Raw genomic sequence first — 20625 nt, 5'->3', positions numbered from 1 at the left:
ACCTTCAGCAACAAAGATGGCCGCCTCTTGGATGAACATCATCATCCGTTTTTTTGTTTTGTGAGTCTAAACCTTTGGTGGCTAATTAAGGTCATTGTACAGGGGGAAAAAAACTATTGAGCTCATAAATTTACCAAAAAGAAAAAGAAAAAGAAAGAAAAGAAAAAAAAATGGGGGAATTTTTTTTGTCTTTTTTTTTTTTTAATATTTTGTCCTGATTCCAGTTCTTGGTTCTTGGTTCCTTGACCAAGAAAAAAAAAAAAAAAACGAAAATAAAAGCTAGGTTTTGGATTTTTTTTTTAGTACTTTCTATTTCTTATATTATATTTTTTCTCACAAATTTGTGGTTTCAGAATTTCAGAATTTTCGAGGATTTTTTTACTCATAAATTTGTGTTTTTTTAATGTAGATTTATCACTTAATGTCAGAGAATATACACGTTTTTTCTTGGAAATTTACTAATTTAATCTCTGAAATTATGAGATTTTTTTTTCTCTGAATATAACCCCCATCTTCAGATCTGTTTTTTTTCTCCCTATAATGGCCCTAATATGCTGTCGTATAAAGCTGACTAACATACTGTGAATAATTAAGCAATAAAAGGAAAATAACAGTATTTTCCTTGTTGTTTGTTTGTTTGTTTTTTCTTTATAAGCTGAGTGATGCGGTGTCAGACTGGCAGGAGGCCATCTTCGTGCCACTGGTTCCTTCATGGTTTCCAAGACATGGATTCCTCCTCACCCTCAGTTTTCAAAAATCCAAAATATGAAATCAAATTTGAGCTAATAATTTATTTGGTTAGGGTTATATTTAGGTTACAAGTTCTATAATGAGACAGATTCATGAATATCATGTCTTGCAGTTCTTGTTTCCAGCTTTTATGTTTCAACTTTTTGTGACAAGACAGTCACTACTTTACAAAATAAAAGCACTCCTAACAATTAGTATTTCAATGGACACTCTTCATTCTAGTGGTCCGGAAACTTGCATGTTTGAAATTTTGTTGAAATTACCCCCACATGACATCAACATTTACCTCAAAATTTATCAAAAAACAAAACTTTTCCTTTTACTGTGTCACCAAACTCGTTCAGTAAATTTGGAAATATTCATCTAGAAAGAGTCTGGTGACACGGTAAGAGTAAAAGTTTTGGTTTTTGATAAATGTTGCGGTGCATAATGTGGGGGTAATTTCAAAGACAATTCAGATACGTTACTTGCTAATTATCCCATTTTTACCATGAAATTCGCAGCCCAGTAAGATGATGCATTCAACAAATAAAACAATTTAGATTTTGAGGTGAAACTGAACTGTTTTAATATGAACTGGAAGTAAAGCGTGCCGGTTTAAGTCTGATGTGCATTTGGCTCGTCCATGTCTTGGTAACCAGTCAGAAACTGTCTTGTCATTTTTTTTCCCTCATGCTCCATTCATCGATAAAGACAAAGGCCGTGACGAGCCGATTACAGAGGGAAATGTGATGCTGCCGTTGGGTGAAAACCTCTTATCTCCAGATTTCAGCGTTGAAAACGTTCTTCCGACTGAAACCCATTGACAGATCATGGAAATTCAAGGTTTTCATCCGACGGCGGCTGCAGGACTCTCAAAACATTTAGTGAAAAAAAGATCATCATCATCAGCAAAGTGAATAACATCGGAGCGAGAATCCCCCAGGAAACATTCAAATAACACAACAGAGCCGTACAAACACACATACACACACACACACACACACACACACACACACAGAGGAAGAGGTGGAGTGAGAACAACAGGATTAAAAACACGGAGAACATAAAGACCACAGGCTGTCAGCAGCTAAACTTACCAAATATAAAGAAACAACCATCATGTTTCTTTATTTATTTATTTTTTGTTTTAGTTGAAAACACTGATTCATTGGAAACAAACGCTCCCCAAGAAATCAAATTTTTCAAACGCTGTCCAAAAATTTCTTTTAAAAAAATATGGGAGCGTCTGTAAGCTAATGAATGGTTAGCGTGGTTATGTTTGTGGTTATGGCTGCAGTTAAAACATGCTGTTGTCATGTTGCCCTCTGCTGAGCTGACTCTGGAGTTATAACATGTTTTAAGACATGGTTATAACACGGTCGCCACCATGCACCATCTTAGTGCCTGGTTATAGCATGTTTGGGACATGCTAGCAGCGCGGTAACACTGCTGCGTGCTAACATGCAGAGTGGGAACATACAGAGGTGTCAGAGCCAAAATACTTTCTGGATGTTTTTAATTTTGCTCTGGGTTTTCTTTGCCAGATATTTGTTGCATTCTGGAGGAAAAGTTTCCATACTTTTTTAAAAGTATTGCTTAAAAACTGCTTCAAAGCACTGTTAGCACTCTGGCTAGCAGTGTCACTGCTACCAAGTAGTTTTTACACCAACTTGGAAATAGACAAATTTAGAAACTTTTTCCTCAAAATGACATTTGTGTAGTGATGACAAATATACCAAAGTATGCCAAAGTAATAACAGGTTGTTTAGCTTAACAGACCCTTTAGTCATCACACAAAGCAGCTTTATTCATGATAAATTAATTTAAGGAGTTGACAGATCAACAAATAAATCTGTCAACATGTGGAATGGACTTGTTCCAGTGCATTAACATGTTAACCTGACCAAAAGTATTACATACCTCCTGTAATATGGTGTTAGCAAAGCAAACTGTCAAAGACGCCGGTTTGCACATTTTGCAGAAACAAATGTGACAAATCTTTTTGTAAACCTGACAACAGCCATGGAAATGATGCGTTAGCCACTTTAAACAAACAGATTTCTTAGCATTTTTTCATGATATCCTTCATTACTTTATTCATTGTTTGTGCACCAACCTCTACAGCTTTAAATGCTTAACCTCACTTTCCCTTCAGTTATCAAATATCTGACTAAATTATATATTATATTAAGTTATAAAAAAGTTTTAAAAAGTTTATCCATCACTTAATACACACGCTAACACACTGGAAAAGGTCCATGATAAAAAACCCAGTTATGATATTGATTGCGAATGATATGCATTGCAGTAAAACAGCATTTAGAGCTGTTTTTAATACTCAGTGTGTTTTGTGCCGGAGGCCCTCTGGTCAATCGTGTCATTGGTTGAACCTCTGATGTCCACTCACATCCAGCGAGATCAGAAAGTGTGTTTCCTCTGCATACTATCTAGTGCACAGCGGCTGTGATGGCGATGCGTTCGGGGTCAGTAGGTAGTATGCAGCGTCAGTTTTCAAACAGCCACTCATTTAGCTCTTCCAGAGGCTCAGGCGGGACGGGGGTGGGCGGGTGGGTTTGGGGTGCGTTTGATATTCGCTCCCCTGCATTGGCTTCCTCACCTGGGATGACCGAGATGGTTTTGAGCGCTCGCAGCACCCTGAACGTCCTTAAGGCTGACACATTACCCAGGTCCACAAACTCAGTCACATATCTGCAACAAGCCGGGAGACAGAGAGGCACAAAACAAACACACACAGAAGGGTATGACCACACTGAACAGCAACGAGCCGACAGAGGAGGAGCGAGAGAGGTCGACAGAGAGAGTGAGAGAGAGAGAGAGAGAGAGAGAGAGAGAGAGCCCAGGTTGGATGGACAACAGTGGAGGCTGAAGCCGAGGAGCCGATGAAGACGGAGACGTCGGATTGGTTCGATCCCGGAGCGTCGACTGGAGGAAAAGCGACGCTGCAGCAGTTTGTCACGGAGCTTTAGGGAAAGTTATTACTGTCTGGTGTTGGTTTTTATATTTCTCCCCTGTTATCCACACATACTCATTCATAACTTCACTTGTTGTCATTAGCAGTGATTACACGGAGCCTAATATTCCACTAATAATCACAATAATAATCCAATCAGAGGCACTCAATCACATTGAGAGCACTGCTGTAAACCTTTGATCATCTGTTCAATAGGAAAATATCAGTGTCTAATAATAACCATGTAAACTGTTAATCTGCTGGTTTCTCTCTGGGTGGAATAAATCTGTTCTTTCTGCTTCTGTGGGGGAACATCAGGCGACGGGACGAGTTTCCAGGAGGGACATAAACACGGCAGCACCAAAACACAGCTGATAACTTTTCTGTTGTAAAGATGAAATCTTTAAAGGATTGTTGAGCGGCTCCGTGGCTGAAAGGCTAGAAACCACGAGTCGTTCAGACGAGTTGTTTGAAAAGACGAACGAAGCCTGAATCCACTGAACCCTCGAGCAAATCAAAACGTCTGAGGGCTTCCTGTTACAAGAATAAAAGTCCAAACCAGCAGCCGGGTTTCATTTTTACAGTCTGACGGACGACCTGATGGGGGCGCCACCGCTGGCCCACATGGCTCAGCCTGGATTATATTTATATTTCCAGCAGATTAGACTCTTCCCAGCAGGTGGAGCCACTTCCTGCAGATCAGAGAAGGTTTTATTCTGATGAAAAGCTTTGGGGCCGTGGAACAATGACAGGACCAGTTACTGATCAATATCTGGAATCAAATGGACTGATCAGGCCCACTGACCGCCACATGTTCTTCTCTGTTTAGCTCAGCGCTGCCCCCGGTGGACAAAACACTGACCTGCACTCTGACAGTAGCCAGTGGACGTGGGTCAGTTTTCCCTCTCTAGTCTTTAAGCTCTGATTTAAATCTGGTTGGATCCTGTGACGACGGTGAACAGACGACACATTTGTCAGTAAAAAAAATTTTTAGCGTAAAACCAGTCCAAACAAATTAGCCATTAAGCCAAATAAACTCCCAGACTTGACAAACTGCTGCAGGTCAGTTTTACGCGTCTCCACTCTTAAAGGCGCACCGTGTGACAAAACGTGGAATAAGCACAAAATTGATCAATTTATCGATAAATTTTCCCGTTCATTCCACATTTTTTGCCAGCTCGGCGTAGACCTCATCACGGTGCACCTTTAACGCTCACGGCTCTCGCCCGTCCGACTTCTCCTTCCTCATTGGCTCCTTGGTTTGAAGCGGGTCATGTGGTTTCAGCCGTGACCCGTGATTGGACAGGAGGTAGGGAGTGGGCGGGGCTGATGCTGCAGGACACGGCAGAGCTCTGACGGGACAAGAGAGGACGTTCACGACGACGTTACGAGGACGAGGGGTTGGTTTTTTTTTTTTTTTTTTTTTTTTTTTTTGGTTGTTCCTCCCCACGTCGCCCCCTGCTGGTGAGGCCTTACCTGGGATGACTGAGATAGTTTTCAGGGCTCTCAGCACTCTAAAGGTTCTCAGCGCCTGCAGGTTGCCTACTTTGATAAACTCTGTTAGCAGCCTGCAGGGGGCAGGCCGCGCGGTGTGTGTGTGGTGGTCGACATACAAAAAAAAAAAGAGACAAACATAAGATATGCTATAAATACTGTCGTGGCTTAAAACAGATGGAAAGAGTCAAAAACAGAAGAAAAAATATTCAGAGGAAACCAAACGGAGCTTTTCCTGTGGACACTCAGACTTTACACTTTAAATAAATACAGTTAAAAGAGTAAAAACTCATAAATTCAGACAAAATCAAACTGTAAAACTGTGTCGAAACAGGTGTACTGTCAATATTACCATTAGGGCTGCGGGATTATAGCTAAAATATTAGTAATGGAGATTTTTTTTAAAGATATATCATGCTTGCAAATAACGAGCACTATATTTGGTCTTGAATTAACGGATAAAAATATTTTATCCATCACTTCAATTCAAGTTCCAATGCCAATTAGCTTCATTCTATCACACAATTAGAAATAATTAACCGTGCAGCACTAATTATGATATTACAGTATGTGTGACAAACATCAAAACATGAAAAAAAAAAAAAAAAATTAAAGACTGAAAATAAAAAGAAGGCAAACATCATATGAAGGCTGTAATATTTGTGTATTTAGTTTTAGCAGCTGGATATTGAAGTTAAAAAAAAAAGTATCACCCTCTAATAATTGTATTTTAAGGCAACTTTATCTGTGAAGAGAAGGTGAGTGAGGTCTTAGAAACATAACACAGACGTATCAGATGGGATCAAACCTGTGATTTGACGGTTTGACGGTTTGGGTGAGTTTGTAAACAATAACTGATTTCTGTGCAGGACAGATCAGCACCACCTGATGACGGGCCCTCGCTCTCCCTCGCTCGCCCTCAGATTGAATCACATCAGGCCATCAGAGCCGGAATGGCGCCAGGCGACCGGGCGGCCATTTTGGGGCGGCCGGTTAGATCAAGTCATCTGATGCCGAGCTGCTAACGGCCCTCCATTACGGCTTATATTTCACTGGCGCTGACTGGCGGCTGATTGAATTACAGCGAGCTGCTGTGTGTGTGTGTGTGTGTGTGTGTGTGTGTGTGTGTGTGTGTGTGTGTGTGTGTGTGTACGTAGCAGGTGCCGAGTTTTTTTCTTTCTTTCTTTTTGCTTTTTTTCTTTTCTTCTTCTGCAGCTATAAAATATTCTTTATTGATATTAAATTATTATATTATATTATATTGTATTTATTTAAACTTGACCCAGCATCACTAATATGACGTTTAAATATAACATTTTAATAATAATAATTTAGCTTTCTTGTAAACTCAAAAAATTGTGTACATTTTCTTTTTTTTCTTTTTTTTCAAATTTTCTGGTATTTTTCTGGTAATTTGTTTTTAATAATTTTCATTGTTTTTGTGTTTTTTGAATTGTCTAACCATTTCTTCTTTTTTGTTAATTTTCTGACAATTTTCTTGTATTATAAAAATGGTTGTTGTTACTATTATTATTATTATTATTATTATTATTAACACTATTATTATTATTGTTGTGGTTGTTGTTGTTGTTGTTGTTATTACATTATTATTTTTCACCTTTTTTTCCCATATTTTTGAAAGACACCGATTGAATTTGCTCGGTTTCAAAAGCTTAATCATCTCAGATCTTGATTCTGTTCTATTCTATTTTCAATTCCATTAATTCAAAAATATATTCTAAAAAAAAATTAACATTTTTTTAAATTATGAGTTCTTATTTTTCCTACCCTAAATGTCCAGTTTATATGTCACATGTAAGTCTTGGTGTGATCGACTTTATTGTCTGTGACACAAAATTGTTTTTCATTTTATTCAATAATAATAATAATAATAATGAAAAAACATCAGCTCCCTTTTGAATCCACTCTGGAGTGAGAGCCGTCCAGCTGTGTGAAAACATGTGAAAAACACACATCAGATAAGGAAACATGAACACAGATGAAAGTTAAATAAGTAAAGAAATGAAACGTGGGACTGATCAAAGTTTCTGCTTCATCAGAGGAGGCGCTCAGATTTGAAAACAAAAAAAAAGCAAAAATTGGAGAAACAAAAGACAAAAAGACGTGATAATAAAACGATAAAGTGTAAAAAGGTTTTGACCTCCTGACCCCCCAGACTCCTGAGGCGACCCCCAGAGGGCCGGGACCCCCAGCTTGAGACCCCCACAGCACTGTGCAGGGTGGTGATGGTGCACATTAACATGTCATTACACTGGCAGTACCAGCAGCACAGGGGCGGACAGAGTGTGTGTGTCTCTGTGTGTGTGTGTGTGTGTGTGTGTGTGTGTGTGTGTGTGTGTGTGTGTGTGTGTGTGTGTGTGTGTGTGTGTGTGTTGGGTGGCTTGGGGGGTTTGGATCTGTTACCATGGGAATCCTGACCTGGTGGGAGGGGAGGAGGGCATCAATCAGGCATTAACTGTGTGTGTGTGTGTGTGTGTGTGTGTGTGTGCATGTGTGTGTGTGTGTGTGTGTGTGTGTGAGGAGGGGTGTGTCTATTTACCGACATCACTCTGGTTTTAATAAAGCCCGGGCACAGAGGGGTGATGTGTCAGGGGCGGACAGTGTGTGTGTGCGTGTGTGTGTGCGTGTGTCCTAAGCCTCTGTGTGTTTCCCTGTGTCCTGTGTGTGTGTGTGTGTGTGTGTGTGTGTGTGTGTGCAGCGGAGAGGTGACTTATGTGTCCCTGTCCTGCTAAAGATCCATCTGACCGCAGGACGGCCCTCAGTTCAAGGACAAACACGCACACACTCACACACACACACACACACACACACACACACACACACAATGTGACAGTGTGTGTGTGTGTGTGTGTGTGTGTGTGTGCGTGCATACTGGGACCTGAGCTCAGCGGCAGGGACAGCAGCACTTTGTCTGTGGACAGTTATCAGAGTGGAGGCAGAGTGTGTGTGTGTGTGTGTGTGTGTGTGTGTGTATGTGTGTGTCTGTGTGTACCTGCTCTCTCTCTCTGCCTACTTTTCCTTCAGTTTGTAATTTCCTACATTTCCCAGAATGCTTTTCAACAGCAGCAAAGATGGGACATAATGCATGTGAACGCAGTCTGTGTGGGTATTTTCTATAGCCCCGCCCCCTGCATGCAGCTCCGCCCCCGCCCCCGTAGCCCCGCCCCCGGCCCAGCAGGGTGTGTGATGTCACCGTCTGTGAGCCGAGCCGGGCCCCGGGGTCGACTATTGATCCCACCGGTTCACTCTGATCGTTTATCTTGTAGCCCCGCCCCCTCGCTCTGATCGATCAGCTGATCGCTAACCAAACAAACGGCCGACACGTCCCATCAATCAGCCAATCACCAGCCGGGACAGCTCAGGGCGCTTTTCAGATTTTAGATTTTCACTTGTGGAGTTTGACAGTTTCATGTGAAGAAAAAAAACCTACAGTTGTTTTGTTTTTTCTTTTCTTTGTTTTTTTTTCTTGTTTGAACAGAGTTACTGTGTGTGACTTCATAAATAAACACACGTACGTTCAGACGTCTGTCAAGATCTTCTCACCATCAGATCCTTTATCTCCAAAGACTGATTTGGTTTTTTTGAAGTTTTGTTTTTTTCAGGAGAAAACATCGAGCAGTGCAGTTTGTTTTTTAGATTCATGAATTATTACAAAAGACTTTCTGTCTCCAAAATGTCAAATTTTCAGAAAAAAAAACTCATCACGTTTCAGTTCATGCAGATTCAGGTGAGTTTTCAGCAGATTTCTCATTTTAAAAATATAAATTACAGCTGGATTTAAATGTTGAAACTCCCTCAGCAGAGCAGTGAGGTTATGAAGAACAAAAATCATTTTTGGAAAAGTTTCATCAATTATTTGTCATTTGATCGAACCTCTCTTTGGTCATTTTACTTTAATTAAATCCTGAATATATTATTATACAAATAGTAGGTTTGGTTTGGTTTTTCTAAATTTTCTCATTTTTTTTGTTTTTTTTTTTCTTCTTTTTCATTTTCCTTTTATTGATATTTTTCTGCTCAATTTCTTTATTTTATTGATTTGTTTATTCATGTATTTTTTAAATTATTTACGTGCTAGTGTAGTAATATAATTGTATAGTGTAGTGATATAATTGTAAATCTATTATTGCAATAATTACAAATATAGTTTCCTTTTTATTTTGTTTTTACTACATTTTCTAGTAATTTTCTTGTATGTTTCTTCTTTTTTCTTTTTTGTTGCTGATTTTCTGTGAATTATTTATTTATTCATGTATTTATTTTCTAATTGATCATGTTGTGGTAACTGTAATTTAATTTTTAAATGTAGGATTTTTTTTGACAGGAATGAAAGTGACTTTGCTCGGGTTCATATTTTGTCACTGAAGGTCTTCTGGCCCCTCCCAGCTGCCGTAGCCACTGACGATGTGCTTTTAATTTGGTGAGAACAGGTGTGAGTTCATTCTAAACAGACACACCTACTGCCAAGTGACAAACAGCCCCTGGAGAGACGCGTCAGCACACACACACACACACACACACACACACACACACACACACACACACACACGGGACGGGCCCAGGAGAGCTGCTGGAGTCGAGGGATTTGGGAGGTCAGAGGTCAGAGGTCGGCCTGACGCAGCGACAGGATCTTCAATCTTCAAAAAAAAAAAGGTCAAAAATCTGCCAGTGGGATGAGATGATAATCCCACTTTTTTCCAGCTCAGATTCAGGAGTTTTAAGTCTAAATGTGCTGAAACGAGGCAGAATGAGGCAGATCAGCCACCAGGATCAACAAAATGACACTTTATTCAAGGAAATTCTGGAAACAAGTTGATTAGCATCAGAAACAAGTGGGATTATCTCTGATTATCTCATCCTACTGGCAGATTATTGGAAGAAAAAGCAGGCAGCTAGCAAATTAACAAAAACATCACCGTCACTTTAGTACATTAGAAAAACAACGTATAAGAATACAAGCAGAAAATTAACAAAAACACAACACAAAACAACAAACAGAAAATTAAGCCCCTCCCACCTCCTCTGAAAGTTTTTCAAAGTTTTTCACGTTTTTTAAATCACGAGGAAACGATATTTATGACTATTAAAGATATTTAAGATATTTATTTATTAAAGCTAATTTGGTTGGGAGAGTGAAGTCAAAGTTAAATGTGTGAATATAAAAGTTTAGAGAATTATAGAGAGGAAACAGGAAGTAGGAAGCTGGAAGCAGGAAATAGGAAGCAGAAAACAGGAAACAGGAAGCAGGAAGAAGGAAGCAGAAAACAGGAAGTAGGAAGCTGGAACCAGGAAACAGGAAGCAGGAAGTAGGAAGCAGGAAAAAGGACACTGGAACAAGGAAGCAGGAAGTAGGAAACAGTAACCTGGAAGTAGGAAGCAGGAAACAGGAAGCTGGAACCTGGAAGCAGGAAGTAGGAAGTGAGAAACAGTAACCTGGAGCCAGGAAGCATGAAGTAGGAAGCAGGAAGTAGGAAACAGTAACCTGGAAGTGGGAAGTAGGAAACAGGAAGAAGGAGGCAGGAAGTAGGAAACAGGAAGCAGGGAGTAGGAAGTAGGAAACAGGAAGTAGGAAACAGTAACCAAGACGCTGGAACCAGGAAACAGGAAGAAAGAAGCAGGAAGTATAAAGCAGGAAACAGGAAGCAGAAAGTAGGAAACAGGAAGAAGGAACCATTTTTTATTTGTTTGTTTGTTTTCCAGGGGCTTTAAATTCTGTCAAAATGCAAAGGTTTTTTTTTTTTTTTGTTTTTTGTTTGTTTGTTTGTTTTTTGTTGTTGTTTTTTCCAGGAGGCTTTAAATGAGGTCAAAATGCAAAATTTTTTATTTGCTTTTTTTTGTTTTTGTTATTTTTGTTTGTTTGTTTGTTTGTTTGTTTGTTTTCTGGAGGCTTTAAATGAAGTCCAAAGGCACGGCAGTCAGTTTGAACACGAGGCCGTTCCTCTCAGCTCTGTGTGTGTGTGTGTGTGTGCATGTGTGCGTGTGCGTGTGTGTGTGTGTGCGTGTGTGTGTGTGTGTGTGTGTGTGTGTGTGCGTGTGTGTGTGTGTGTGTGTGTGTGTGACTCACGCCATGACGATGACGCTGAAGTCCAGCCAGTTCCAGGGGTCCCTCAGGAAGGTGAAGGGTCCGATACAGAACCCTCTGGCCAGGATCTTGATCAGAGACTCAAACGTGTAGATACCTGTGAAGGTATACCTGGGGGAGGGGGGGGTGCAGGGAGGTGGGGGGCGAGGGGGAGGGGCACGGGGGGGGGGGGTTAAAGGACGAGGAAGGACGAAGAGCAAAGCGGGACAGAGCTCATAAAATGAACAAAACCTCCAGATGCTTCAGTGTCTGTCTGTCACGTGCAGGACGACGACATCAGACAGAGCCAGCACCTCTCTCTCTCTCTCTCTCTCTCTCTCTCTCTCTCTCTCTCTCTCTCTCTCCCTCTTTCTCTCTTCCTTCCTCTCTATCCGTCTGCCTCCCTTTAGCCCCCTCGTTAACGTTTCTCTCTCTCCGCCCGGCATAAACATCGCTGGCGTCGTCTCTATTTCAGCGACGTCTCCCTGGAGCGTCCTGCACAGGCCCCGCCTCTGAACGGCTCCGATTGGTGGACGGTGCCGGGCGTATCCTAGCAACACTGTCCCGCAGGGTTTCCGTCCATGTTTTTGTGTGTGTTGGTGAAAACGAGCAGCTACCAATCAATATCTGGACTCAAACAGACTGATCAGGTTAGAGCGTTTAGCCCCACAGTTTAGTGCTCAGTGCTGCCCCCGATGGACAAAACACTGAACGGTGCTCTCAGTTTGGTTTCCTGTCTCTGCAGTGAGAAGCTTCATGTTAGCACCCGCCGTCTCAACGCTGTAATACCCACAAGGCCGTTCTTCCCCCGGGATTAATGAGGCTCCCCGCTGTGGCGTGAGTCACGGTGAGGAACGGCCATAAAATCCTCCGGGGCGTCAGAGCGAGGTGATGGATCCTCGTGCTCAGCGCTCTGCAGAACCTCCACACACACTTAGCATGCACAGCCGGGATGATGGAGCTAAGATGGCCGCTGCTCGGGGTTAACCCTAATCCTAATCCTAACCCTAATCCTGCAGGATTCAGGGTTCATCTCCACACCCAGCAGCATATGCATCAGGCTCCGTTGGTGTGCCTGGAAATGTCGTCCGTGGCTCTTTTCATGTTCTAAGTTAGAACCTGATTCCACAAAACATCAACGGTTAAAGTCAGAACGAGCAGGAACCACCAGCAGCCAGATTTTGTTTCCTAGGATGGCGATGGAATGAAAAAATGGAACATTGCCATATTCCGAAAAAAAAAACAAAAAACAGGCCGTCGCTCTTCATCCTCCTCCTCCGCAATTTTCCTCACTTCCTATTGGACGTGGTGCTGCCGCTCTGGCTCATGGTGCTGCGCTGTGATTGGATGGACGCGACACACCCGCAGAGGGCAGGGTCTCTGCACACACACACACGCACACACACACACACACACACACACCGCTAGTGTCTCACAGTCATGATGCAGAGGAGCCGTTTTGTGTTTTTAGCAAAGTGTCTCTCATTCTGCCCTTCAGCTCTGCAGTGAGTCTGTTGTCCCGTCGGAAGTGTCCCGCAGCTTCTGAGGGACATGAACCCCCGGGACTGTGGCCTGAGGAGACTGGGAGTGCGTCACTACGGCAACGACTGAGACTCATTGACCAATCGCTGACCAGACGTCCTGGTTTGTCCGGGTTTGCGACGTCGTGTTCAGCACACATTTTGCCGGCAGATCCCCACAGAAAGCTCTCCTTCCTCTCAGTTTTAAACAAACACACACAGATTGTCCATCAGAAATGTTGAGCTGCGTCTAACCCTGACCCCAACACTGTGTTTAGCAGCGTCTAACCCTGACCCCAACACTGTGTTTAGCAGCGTCTAACCCTGACCCCAACACTGTGTTTAGCAGCGTCTAACCCTGACCCTGACACTGTGTTTAGCAGCGTGTGCCCAACACTGTGTTCGGTGTTCATCATACAGTTCCAGTTGTGTTTCTGGTGGATTCTGGGAGAAAAATCCTGTTTTTCGTCTGCTGAGGTTCTGCTCACGGCGCTCAGAGCTCATGTCCACCGTCCTGCTGAAAACAGCCGTGATGCTCGTGCACGGGCGTGAACGTGCATGTGTGTGAGTTTGAACTACAGGAGTGTTTTTCCCTTCTTACTGCACAGACCTTCACCCCAGCACTCACTAACTCATCGTCATCATCCTGCAGCGCTGACAGACAGACAGACAGACAGTGAGACAGACAGACAGACAGACAGACGGCCAGGTCAAACATGAACCCTCTGAAACCCGAGCAGACTCACTTGATTTATTTCAAAAACACAGGAAAAAGGCAACAAGCAACATAACAACAGAACGACCGCAAAAATTAAGAAATTAAGTAAAAAGAAAATTAGCTGAATATTAGACACAAAAAAGAAGAAAAACAAAACAAACAAGGAAATGACGTGAAACCGACCCAAATAAGCAAAAAAGTCCTCAAAAAAAAAAAAAATGACCTGAAATTTCTTTTCATCCTGTATTATAATTTTATATATATTTTTTAGTATTTTACTATATAATTATGATGAATATACTGTTTATGTAAATATGTAGTTTTCTGGACATTTTTTTCTGATTTTTGTTTTTTTACTAACTTTGCAATAATTCTCTCTCTCTCATATTTATTATTATTATAATTTTTATTTTTATTTATTTATTTATTTATTTATTTATTTATTTATTTTGTGAATTTCCAGGTCATTTTCTTATTTAATTTCCTGCAAATTTTGGGCTCATTTCTTGTTAAGTTGCTCGTTGCTTTTTTTCCTGTGTTTTTCAAAGAAATCAAGCCGCTTTGCTCAGGTCTCAGAGGGTTACGCTGGAAACTGCAAACAGCTGATTAGATCACTGACACACACACACACACACACACACACACACACACACACACACACACACACACACACACAGAGAGAGGCTGGAGGGTGTACTCACTCGAGGTATTTGGCCCAGTACGCCGGTTCAGACATGGCCATGAAGCAACAGTTGGTCAGGATGGTGCACATGATGAACAAACTGAATAACGTGCAGCGCGGGGTTAAGGAAGAACGATTCATATAACAACACACACAAACACACACACACACACACACACACACACACCACAACAGCACAGATACATGACCTACACACACTTCATAACAGCTTAGCTCCGTTTAAAGGACCGTCTCCGTTCCTCTGCATGTTCACTTTTATCTCCAGACATGAACATGAACTTTCAGAGCCTTCACACTTTCTTCACTCCAGTTTTCCAGCAGCCCAATAAAGTCCTCCACATGAGTTTTCCTAAAAGCAGCAGCACTGTTGGCTTTTCAGGACTTTTTGTTTGAAACCGGCGCGAAAAGTGAAACGGCAGCCCAGTTAGAAAAAAACAAAAAAAAACAACAAAAAAAAGTTGATATTTTACATTTCTGCAAACGGAGGAGACGCTGAGACGAGACGTTTTCAGGTTTTGTGTCGTGACGTGAAGCGAGAGGAGGACAGCAAGTTGGACATGTTTGAACATGAACCAGGACGTGTCCCTAACCTAAACCGAGTCGTTTTGGTTCCTCCCACTCCGCCGGGGAAAATAGTCCCTAAGCGGGGAAACGCTTTGCTTTCCACAGCCAATCATCAGCTGTGTGGTTTCTGAATGTGGAGAAGCAGAACATTATCAGGCGGCTGCTTCAACCACAAACTCACATTTTGACTCTGATGTGAAATCTTTCGCTCCCCTGCAAGAGCTCAAGATTCAAACAAACATAAGAAAATCACCGGTAATATCCTTTAACTCGACTGACGGCTGTTTTTCTCTCAAATATCTCATAATAAATTGGATATTAGCACTAAAATAGTTTATTATGATCTTTAGTTCATCTGACTCAGAGCACAGTGGCACAGAGAGACACACAGAAATCAACCAGTGATTTTATTATTGCTGTGTCTTTATTATTTTAAATCATTTCATATTGTTTTTATATCTTTATTCAGTAACTTATTCTTGAGTTATTTTATTATTGCTGTGTTTTTACTGTTTTAAATCATTTCATATTGTTTTTATATTTTTTATATTCGGCATCTTATTCTTGAGTTATTTTATTATTGCTGTGTCTTTACTGTTTTAAATCATTTCATATTGTTTTTTTTTTAATATATTTTATTCAGTTTTTTTTTTTTTTTTTTTTTTTTTAATTAACCATATTTTATGAGCGTGCATCGGTCTCCTTGTCCTTTCACTTCTTATTTTATGCTTATTTGTCCATCAAGATGTAAAGCACCTTGAATATCATGCATTTGTTTGAAAGGTGCTATATGAATAAAATTGGATTGATTGATTGATTGAACCAGCCACCAGAGAAAAAGCGTCTTTCGGTGCGTTTTTCTGTGATTTCGAGGCGGGAGCTCGAGCTTCAGTTTCAGCTCAACACCTGAAATGTAAAACGAAAAAGTCCAAACCCTCTCTTCCACCGTGCCTGATGTTGATGTGATTCTTCGTGTGTGTGTGTGTGTGTGTGTGTGTGTGTGTGTGTGTGTTTTAATACCTTGCAGTAATTTCCCATTAGGGCTAAATAAAGACGAAGTGGATTGAAAAGCCAGGCGAAGTTAGCGCGTGCGTCTCCCGGCCACCTCCGACGCCTGCCACATTCAATAAAGCAAATTAATATGCCATTAACAGCAGCCGCCGCACAAAGTGCCCGCTCTTGTATAACCGCCATTTAACGGGGGAGCAGAAACTTTGCAAAGTGTCAGAAGCCAGCGGTACGTGTTAAATATCACCTTCGCACAGCCCGCCACGCCGCGGCAAAACGCCACCGACGTTTCAGGTGGGAGAGAGTTCCAGAAACCTGCCTGCCTGTCAATCACGGCTATAAGTGAATCATAATTATTGTAATTTGGCGGAGGGAACATATTCCCTGTGTGAGAGCGGCCCAAACTCCAGCTGAAAGTTATTTTAACGCCGGCTAATTGTTGATTGAGTGCCGGCTGTAATGATGTTGTGCGTGCGGCGCTGCTGCCGCGGCCGCCGCCGCCGGGATAATGCGCTTACGGATCGACAAACAAAGCAAAAATCCCCCAATGTCGCCTCAGAGCCGAGAGCTAATTACACCGTAATGATACCTCTGCTGTTATGGACCTCCCAGGCCACCGTACCGCTAATATTATTACACTTCCCACACTCTCGGCGGGATCCCTGTTTCTCTCGCTCGCCGCCGTCGCTCTTCCTCCACACTTCTTCCTCTTTCTCTTTCTCTTTAACCCCCTTTCCTGTTTTTTTTTTCTCTCTCTCCACAGAAAGACAATCGCCACGGAAAGATTTTTTTTTTTTTTTTTTTTTTTTTGCAGAGCGGCTTCAGCACCAGAGGCCCCGAGGAACAGGACGCTCTTTAGATTCAACGGGAAGCGCCGCCGCAGAGAGACGCCACGAGAGCAGGAGAGCGTTTCAGTTTGACACGTCACTTCAGCAGGAAACAGCAACGCACAGCCGGCAACACACAGCCGGCAACACACAGCCGGCAACACACAGCCGGCAACAAACAGCCGGCAACACCTGGACCTCCATCGTCTCTGAGCCCGGACGCTTCCCAGGTGATGCAGAGGAAACCGTGTGAAAGCAACATGAACGCAGCACAAAGGTGACGCCAAGGCAGAGCAACGTGAATGAGGCAGAAATGCAACGCAACACAAACACGACGGCAACGCCAACGCAAAGGCAACGCCATGACAACATCAACACCACATAAACAGAGCACAAAGGCAACGCAGTGACATGACATCGCAAAGACAATGTGACTTTAAAGTCAAAGCAAATGCCAGAGCAGAGACACGGCAACACAAGGCAACGAAAACGCAACAGCAACACACCAGCCAACGCAACGCAGCAAAGGCAACATGAAGGCAACGTGAGGGCAATGTGAGGGCAATGTGAGGGCAATGTGAGGGCATCGTGAGGGCAATGTGAGGGCAACATAACAGCAATGTGAGGGCAATGTGAGGGCAATGTGAGGGCAATGTGAGGGCAATGTGAGGGCAACATAACAGCAATGTGAGGGCAATGTGAGGGCAATGTGAGGGCAATGTGAGGGCAATGTGAGGGCAATGTGAGGGCATCGTGAGGGCAATGTGAGGGCAACATAACAGCAATGTGAGGGCAATGTGAGGGCATCGTGAGGGCAATGTGAGGGCAATGTGAGGGCAATGTGAGGGCAACATAACAGCAATGTGAGGGCAAAGTGAGGGCAACATAACAGCAATGTGAGGGCAATGTGAGGGCAAAGTGAGGGCAATGTGAGGGCAATGTGAGGGCAATGTGAGGGCAACATAACAGCAATGTGAGGGCAATGTGAAAGCAATGTGAGGGCAATGTGAGGGCAATGTGAGGGCAATGTGAAAGCAACATAACAGCAATGTGAGGGCAATGTGAAAGCAATGTGAGGGCAATGTGAGGGCAATGTGAGGGCAATGTGAGGGCAATGTGAAAGCAATGTAAGAGCAATGTGAGGGCAATGTGAGGGCAAAGTGAGGGCAAAGTGAGGGCAATGTGAGGGCAAAGTGAGGGCAATGTGAGGGCAACATAACAGCAATGTGAGGGCAATGTGAAAGCAATGTGAGGGCAACATAATGGCAATATGAGGGCAACCTAACGGCAACCTAACGGCAACATAACGGCAACATAACGGCAACATAACGGCAACATAACAGCATAATAGCAATGTGAGGGCCAGATGAGGGCAGCATAACTGCAATGTGAAGGCAACATAACGGCAATGTGAAGGCAACATAACGGCAATGTGAAGGCAACATAATGACAATGTGAGGGCAACATAATGACAACATGAGGGCAACATGAGGGCAACATGAAGGCAACGTGAGGGCAACGTGAGGGCAACGTGAAGGCAACATGAGGGCAACATGAAGGCAACGTGAGGGCAACGTGAGGGCAACATGAAGGCAACGTGAAGGCAACGTGAGGGCAACATGAAGGCAACGTGAAGGCAACGTGAGGGCAACATGAAGGCAACGTGAGGGCAACATGAAGGCAACATGAGGGCAACATGAAGGCAACATGAGGGCAACATGAAGGCAACATGAGGGCAACATGAAGGCAACATGAGGGCAACATGAAGGCAACGTGAGGGCAACATGAAGGCAACATGAGGGCAACATGAAGGCAACATGAGGGCAACATGAAGGCAACATGAGGGCAACATGAAGGCAACATGAGGGCAACATGAAGGCAACATGAGGGCAACATGAAGGCAACGTGAGGGCATCGTTACAGCAATGCAGTGTGAACGCAGCACAAATGCAGCAGCGCCTGAATGCAGCATCACTGCAACATGAGGAGCATCAGGGCAACTCATCAACTCAGAGCGACACGGCGCCCGAGCTCAGCCAATCACACGCAGCCAGGCGGCGCTGATGCAACACAGCAACAGCAGGAAGCTGCGGCGCCGTTTGGGCTCCGGGACGTCCTCTGTCCCCAGACGGACGACAGCAAGGCCTTCTGGGATACGCCGCCGACTGTACTTCCTGCAGAGCAAAGCCCTGTGGGAAATGTAGTCAGACGTGGTGTGTTGTCAAAGACTATAGAGCGTGTGGTGTTGATACACATCACCTGGGGGGGGGGGTCTACACCCTGCACACACACACACACACACACACACACACACACACACACGCACACGCACACACACACACACACAGTCCCTGCATTCTCATATCTCAGAACACCCATGTCTCATCAGTCAAGAACTTGTGTGTGTTCGAGTGTGTGTGTGTGTGTGTGTGTGTGTGTGTGTGTGCGCGTGTGTGTGTCCACCTCACACCACAGCCTGTCATTGTGGCGCCAGTGTGGTTGGGCAGCAATCCAGAACACACTTGAACTCACCACACACACACACACACACACACACACACACACACACACTGATCAGGAGCCTCCACCACAACTTATTTTGTCCCTCTCGCCCTCATATACACAAACATACACACGCAAGATGCATGCACACACACACACACTCTGCCTCGTTGTTTCTTTCTCTTTTACTGACACACACACACACACACACACACACAGCCACCAGCAGTGCCACACCTCTGTTGCCGACCTCTTCACCTACTTATCCCACTGACAACAGCAGCGTGTCGCCGGCCCGACATCTCTCAACACCGCCGAGCACGCCCGAAATAGACAAGAGAGGGGGAGGAGGAGGAGGACGAGGAGGAGGAGCAGGAAGAGGAGGAGGAGGAGGAGGAAGAAGAGGAGGAGGAGGAGGACGAGGAGGAGGAGGAGGAGGAGGAAGAAGAGGAGGAGGAGGAGGACGAGGAGGAGGAAGAAGAGGACGAGGAGGAGGAGGAGGAGGACGAGGAAGAAGAAGAGGACGAGGAGGAGGAAGAGGACGAGGAGGACGAGGAAGAGGAGGAGGAGGAGGACGAGGAAGAGGAGGAAGTTTGGGAGTAAAGGAGTATGTGTCATGTTGCCGTATAGGGAAACTGCAGCTTTCTGACTTTGGGCCAAAATGTGAACAACTTAAAGTGATAAAGTGAGAGAAATCACTGCAGAACAGCACAGAGCCCAGCCTGCTGCTGGGATACAGGTTAACACACACACACACACACACACACACACACACACACTAACACACTCACACACTAACACACCAACACACTCACACTAACACACTAACACACTAACACACACACACTAACACCAACACACCAACACACTAACACACCAACACACTCACACTAACACACTAACACACTAACACACACACACTAACACCAACACACCAACACACTAACACTCCAACACACTCACACTAACACACCAACACACTAACACACCAACACACTAACACACTAACACTCCAACACACTCACACTAACACACCAACACACTAACACACCAACACACACTAACAACAACACACTAACACACCAACACACTAACACACTAACACTCCAACACACTCACACTAACACACCAACACACTAACACACCAACACACTAACACACTAACACTCCAACACACTCACACTAACACACCAACACACTAACACACCAACACACACTAACAACAACACACTAACACACCAACACACTAACACACCAACACACTAACACACTAACACTCCAACACACTCACACTAACACACCAACACACTAACACACTAACACTAACAACAACACACTAACACACCAACACACCAACACACTAACACTAACAACAACACACTAACACACTAACACACCAACACACCAACACACTAACACTAACAACAACACACCAACACACTAACACACCAACACACCAACACACTAACACTAACAACAACACACTAACACACTAACACACCAA

At 43.6% G+C, this 20625-nt stretch overlaps 1 protein-coding gene across 1 annotated transcript in view; it reads right to left on the bottom strand.

Moving 5' to 3' along the window:
- The window catches only part of scn5lab (sodium channel, voltage gated, type V-like, alpha b), a 192721-nt gene that overhangs the window by 158157 nt on the left and 13939 nt on the right, over positions 1-20625 (bottom strand). The window contains exons 4-6 of the mRNA XM_030079285.1: positions 14219-14308; positions 11283-11411; positions 3350-3441 (exon numbers count right to left, since the gene is read on the bottom strand). Coding sequence (XP_029935145.1) covers positions 3350-3441; positions 11283-11411; positions 14219-14308 — 311 coding nt within the window. The remainder of the gene's footprint in view (positions 1-3349; positions 3442-11282; positions 11412-14218; positions 14309-20625) is intronic.

Source organism: Myripristis murdjan, chromosome 20, assembly GCF_902150065.1.
Source record: "Myripristis murdjan chromosome 20, fMyrMur1.1, whole genome shotgun sequence".
NCBI classification, from domain to species: domain Eukaryota; kingdom Metazoa; phylum Chordata; class Actinopteri; order Holocentriformes; family Holocentridae; genus Myripristis; species Myripristis murdjan.
This window is presented reverse-complemented; position numbering and strand designations above follow the sequence as displayed.